Source organism: Belonocnema kinseyi, chromosome 9 (assembly GCF_010883055.1).
Source record: "Belonocnema kinseyi isolate 2016_QV_RU_SX_M_011 chromosome 9, B_treatae_v1, whole genome shotgun sequence".
NCBI lineage: Eukaryota > Metazoa > Arthropoda > Insecta > Hymenoptera > Cynipidae > Belonocnema > Belonocnema kinseyi.
In genome coordinates this window covers 88,214,194-88,220,418 of record NC_046665.1, presented here as the reverse complement: position 1 = coordinate 88,220,418, position 6,225 = coordinate 88,214,194, and the positions used below count along the sequence as shown (strand labels likewise).

At 23.4% G+C, this 6,225-nt stretch overlaps 1 protein-coding gene across 1 annotated transcript in view; it reads left to right on the top strand.

Moving 5' to 3' along the window:
- Window positions 1–2,250: 2,250 nt before the first annotated feature.
- The window catches only part of LOC117180544 (F-box only protein 42-like), a 23,966-nt gene continuing 19,991 nt past the window's right edge, over window positions 2,251–6,225 (top strand). Inside the window, exons 1-3 of the mRNA XM_033373040.1 lie at window positions 2,251–2,327; window positions 2,409–2,625; window positions 2,711–3,054. Coding sequence (XP_033228931.1) covers window positions 2,502–2,625; window positions 2,711–3,054 — 468 coding nt within the window. The 5' untranslated portion in view covers window positions 2,251–2,327; window positions 2,409–2,501. The remainder of the gene's footprint in view (window positions 2,328–2,408; window positions 2,626–2,710; window positions 3,055–6,225) is intronic.

Genomic DNA, 6,225 nt, shown 5'->3' with positions numbered 1-6,225 from the left:
TTTAACTTTGGTTACGGAAGGGGGAAGGCGGTTCTTCAATCATTATCAATCATTATCTTTTTAGTTATTAATTTTATCATTTAGTTGAAAACTTAACAATTTTCTTCAAAAAACATCCGCTTTGGTTGTAAATTCAACTGTTTTCTTAAAACTTCGTCATTTGGGTTAAAAATTAAACTCTTATCGTAGAACATTAACCTATTCTTTTAAATTCATATTTTGCTGCTAATAAGTCAAATAAAATCTTTTTTGGATGAAAGTTCAACTTTTTTTTATATTTATATTTTTTAAAAATTCAACAATTTTTTTTGATAATTTTACTATTTCTATAAAAATCAGTTTTTCAAATATTATGCAAATATTTTGATTTCTTATTCTTCACAAAAATGTATAAAATTGATGGGTCAATCGATTTGCCTCGAATCAATTACTCTTTTTCTTTTTTCATAAATTTCAAATGATTTTATTTTTAAAAAATTTTACTATAAAAATCTATTTTAATAATAGACAAATTAATATAAATTCTCTACTCTTTAATTAAATGTAATAACACTAGAGGTCAATCAAATTCGTTTCGAACCAAGAAATCTTTTATATTCATGTATCAATTTGAAATTATGTTAATGAAAAAAGTTTTACTATAAAAAACCGATTTTTTAAATATTATTAAGTGATACAAAAAATGCAATATATATTTTTAGAAATCCTTCGGTCAGTTTCCAGATTTTCAAGTACAATTTTCAACTTCAAAAATGAATTATCAACTAAGAATTTAAATTTTCAACCAAAAATATAAGACATATTTCTAATCAAAAAACAGAAAATTTTCAACAAAAAAATTTAATTTACAATAAAAAAGATGATTTTTCAAACAACAATAAGAATTGTTGACAAAAAAAAGAGTAATAGTTAAATTTTTAGTTAAAAAAAAACTTTCAAACAAAAAAAAATTTAACAAACCAATTAAATTTTCAAATGAAGAAATAAATTATCAACTTAAAAAAAAATTTCAACAAATAAAGTAAGACTTAAATTTCTTTGAATTAAAACAGCGAATTTTCAGAAAATAATTACATTTTCAATCAAAAATATAAAGATTCAAACAAAAAAATAATTTTCTACTAAAAAAATCAATTTTTAACCATATAGTTGAATAAATATAAAAAAATTTCAAAACAAATTTTTTTAAATCTAAAATAGAATATTTACATTTTTATTTTAAAAAATTATTTTTTTTTAAGCAAAAAAAATAATAATAACTGTCTACCCAATTCTTAAATTACTTAATTAAAAAAGAGACTAATTTTCAATCAAATAGTTCTATTTTAACTAAAAAAATCATTTTTAACCCAAAACTTAAACTTTTAACAAAACAAAATATTTTCAATCAATTACATTAAACTCCTAAATCTTCAACCAAACAATTGATCTTTCAACTGAAAACGAAAACTTTCAACAAAAATGGAATATCTAAATTCTGAATTAAAATAATTTATATTAAAAAAAATTTCAAATAAATAATTTAATTTTTAACTAAAAAAGATCAATTTTAATTCAACAATAAAATAGTGAAGTTTTCAGTTAAAAAAGCAATTAATGAAAAAAAAACATTTTCAACAAAATAGTTACATTTTCAATTAAATTTTTATTTAATAAGATGTTGAAAACATTCAGTCGAATTATTAACCAACAAGAATTTAATTTTAAATAAAAAACAGTGGAATTCAACCAAAAGATACGAATTTTCAACTAAATAATTGAATTTTTCAACTAAAAAGAAAAAGTTGAAATTTGCCAAATTGTTAAATTTTCAAGCTAAAATGAAGGATTTTCTACAAGAACGTTTCAGTTTTCAACTCGAAATTATGGAATTTGTTATTTTTTTGCCATAATCAATTGAACCCTTTTGAAAATTGCTGTTTGACACTGTAGTTTTTTCAGTAGACCATAATATTATATCTGAGGAAATTAGAACTACGCAAGGAAAACTGATCAGTACACAAATATTCAATTTTTTCTTTTCAAACTAAATAACTTGAACTTTTACTTTGTTCTATGAATAAAATATAAATTTTGGTTATAAATTCGTATAAAAAAAAAATCAATTTTACATTCATCCAATTTGAATTTTCGCGGAACTGTGACTAAAATAGCTAGCGCCACCTTTCGGCTTTTCGCAAAGGGTCAACAGCTTGCACGCATGCGCAACTTTCGATTGTTTGTAAATACAAAAATGGCCGTCGACATATGTCAAATTGATAGTTTCAAGTGAAACTTATAAAGTACAAATCCCTGCTTTAAATAGAATGATAACGACTGCACACACTGTATTTATCTACGGCCACGAGCCGACTTAATGTCCATAAAAAGCGAAATCCAGTGAAAATAATCCTGTCCACTACTTATAGGTTACGTAAAACGGAATGCATGTGCCTGGTTTGTCTCAAAGCACTTGTGTTTCTTAAGTGTGTTAAGATCTGTCCAGATTCACTCTCTTCAAAATGCAATGCAAAATTGACGATCTTCCTGATGAAATTTTAGAATATATCTTAAGCCTAATACCGCCTTACAAAGATCTTCAGGAATGTATGTTCGTGTCGAAGAGATGGTATCGCGCAACGAAAAGTACTTGTCGGAACTTGACATAATTATTTGACTTAAAGCACCAGAGACGTGTACTCTTTCTCTAATGAAGTGTTGATGTTCACAGATGTTATCGAACACAGTGAGGCCCATTTCCAAAAATCTGTGGCCTATGGTTCGCTGTTTTGGCATTCTTGTTCGTCAGTTCACTTGGATCCTACGATAGGCAAAAGACATTCACATTCGGCATGCACTTACGAAAATTCTATGTACGTTTTCGGCGGATGCACTGCCACTTGTACAACTTTCAACGATTTGTGGAGGCTGGATTTAGATACGAGGAAGTGGGCTAGGCCCATCACGATGGGAAGTTATCCATCCCCGAAAGCTTGTGCCACAATGTTGCATCACAAAAAGAGTTTTATTCTTTTTGGAGGCTGGTCACATCCTTCGCCTTATCCTGTCCACCAGGTATTTCAGTATTTTTAGAGGGTAGCCGTTGGACAACGAAATGACAGTGAATTTATTTTTTTACCGGGAATTTTACCAATTTTTAGAAGAAAAAGCTGTCCAATTTTGATTTCAACCGTTTTTTAAATAATTAGTTAAACTGTTACCTTTTTTAATTAGGATATCATTCAGTTTAGAATGCATCATTCAAAAATCTTTTACTTTATAAATTTTCCATTTTAGTTTATAATTTTTAAGCGTACATTTTAATTTAAAGAATTTTAAAATTCAGTTTTATAGACTGGAACAATTAAAAAATATAAGCATTTAAATTCGAAGATTTTGAATAAAAAACATTTTAGTCGATAAACTGTGTGATATAAACGAATTAATGGTTTTTTAAATCAGTCTAAAATATTCAACTTTTAAACCATTCAATTTGAAATTTTTTGATTAAAAAAAGAGCAATTACTAAAATTTAGAAGATTTTTAAAAATTGAATTGTAGTTTGAGATTTAAAAAATAAATAATAATTGATTGTACAAGCCTATTGAAACTTTATAAACTATTTTCAATTTTAAAATAACTGCAAAATAATATATTCATAACTAAAGGTTTTTATTAAATTTCAAATATTATTTTAGTCTAAAATATTCAATTTTTAAATCATTCATTTTGAAAGTTTTTAATTAAAAAAAGAACAATTACCTAAAATTTAGAAATATCTGACTTCATTGAAAATAAGTAATTATATATTAAATATTCACAACTGAACAAAAAAACTAAACTTTGAACTTTACGATTTTAATTGTTCGATTTGGAAAAATTTAAATTTTAAATCAATTTTCTTATAAAATCTTCGAGTAAGTTGAAGAAATATTTAGAAGTTCTGAAAAATTTTCAAAACTAATTTTAAATTTGAAAAAATTTAAAACAATCTCAAGATTTCGAAATAAAATTTTGAAGCTTTTCAAAGAAATTTGAACTATTTAAAATGAGAAGAAATTAACTTTTAATTTAAGAAGTGTTCAGTTAGTACCTAATTTCCATTTTATAGGTTTAAAATATTGAGCATTTGAATATAACATTTTTGAATTAAAAAAATGTTTAATTTCAATTTTAAATCATTTAAAATTCAAGAGTTTCACTTTCTGTGCTTTAATTTCTAGTTGATTTTTTATTGTTTCAAATGGAAACAATTTTAGCTTCAGAGCTAAAATTTTTTAACTTTATTGACTGAAAAATGTTTTTGAGCCGAGTAATATTATTGTATTTGACTATTTTGTTGAAAATTCTTTTTCTTTGTTTGAAATTTTTAAAATGTAAATATAGGAATATTTTTGTTTGAAAATTCATATATTTTCTTGAAAATTCTTTCTTTTTAGCGATAAATTAATCTTCTGGGTTAAAAATTTAACTTCTTTTTTTTTTTAATTTAACAGCTTTTTATTCAGAATTCATCTGTTTTGGAATGAAAATTTAATTACTTGGTATGAAAGTGAAACTCTTTTATTAAAAATTCATTTTTATGGTTGAACATAAATCTTTTAACTGATAATTATCATTAATATCTATTATTTTCATTTGTTTTTTGTCGACTAATTTATTTACTTTTTATTATGATATATTATTAATTAATTTTTATATATAATTTAATATGATAAATATATTCAAACATATATTCTTGTTTTGAATAATATAACTAATATATTTATTATATATTATTTATTTTTAGTTGACAATCTATATTTTCTATTTGAAAATTTATGTATTTTGTTGAAAATTCGTTTTTTCTTTGGCTGAAAATTAATGTTTTACATAGTTGAATATTTTATAATATGCGATAAAAATGTATCTCTTTGGTTGAACATACATTTTTTGAACTAACAATTTAACTGTTCACTGTTTGGTTGAAAAATTATCTTTCTTAGTTGAAAATTCGCATTTTTGTTAGAAATTAATTTTCTGGTTTAAAATTCATCTTTTTTGGTTGAAAATTAAATAATTCTAATTAGAATTTTATAATTTTAGTTGAAAATTCGTAATTCATCATTCATATTTTCGTTTGAAAATGTATCTATTTTTTTAAAGTAAGTTTTTTAATTGAAAATTACTTTTTTTTTGTAGAAAATTTAACTAAATACAATTACATACTCCACCACTTTAGTTAAAAATTAATTCTTGTGAACTGAAAATATTGAATTTTTGGTTGGCAATTTATCTCGTTTAGTTGAAAATTCAACTATTTGCTTAAAAATTGATCTTTCTTAGTTTAAAATTCATGTTTATATCTCGTTGAAAAATCGTATCTTTTTTGGTAGAAACCCATCTTTTTGTTTGAATATTCATGTTTTGTGTAAAAATTTAAGCATTTAAGTTAAATATTTCTAATTTTATTTTTAATTAATCCTGTTGGTTGGAAATATAATTACTTGGTTGAAAATTAAACTCTTTTGTGGGTGGAAAATTAATCTTCTTGGTTAAAAATTAATCTTTTTTTTTTAATTCAACAGTTTGTTTTCTAAAAATTTACCTATTCATTTTTTTGTTTGCAAAATGATCTTTTCTAGTTGCAAAATCGTCTTTTTGTTAGAAGCTAATCTTCTTGGTCGAAAATTTATCTTTTTGGTTCATAATTAAATTAAACTACTCCAGTTAAATATTCATTATTTTAATTGAAAATTCAAGTCCCTGGTTAAAAATTTATATATTTTGTTGAACATGTTTTACTTTTTATGGAAAATTAATCTTCTTGATTAAAAATTCATCTTTTTTTTTTTAATTCAACAGTTTGTTTGCAATTTTTTCTCTATAATCTTGGTTTAAAGTTAATCTCTTTTGTTAAAAATTATGTTTTTTTCTTGAAGATTCTTAATTTAAATTGCAAATTCATCTCTTTTTTTGAAAATGAGCTATTTTTTTGAAAAGTCGTTTTTTCTCTGATAAAAAATCATCTTTTTACTGGACATTTAAGTATGCCGGATATGAGCATTTTTTTGGTGCTCACTGTGTCTACACGGATTGAGATATCGTGTTTAAAATTTGACACATTAAATAAAAAGCACTAAAGAACGTTTCTATACATCAATATGTTTATAGTTTTAAAGAAAGTTTATTTATAAATCGATGAAAAAGGATATTACCATTCGAGTTATAGCACTATGCAGATAATTTTTGGTTTGATGCATTTCG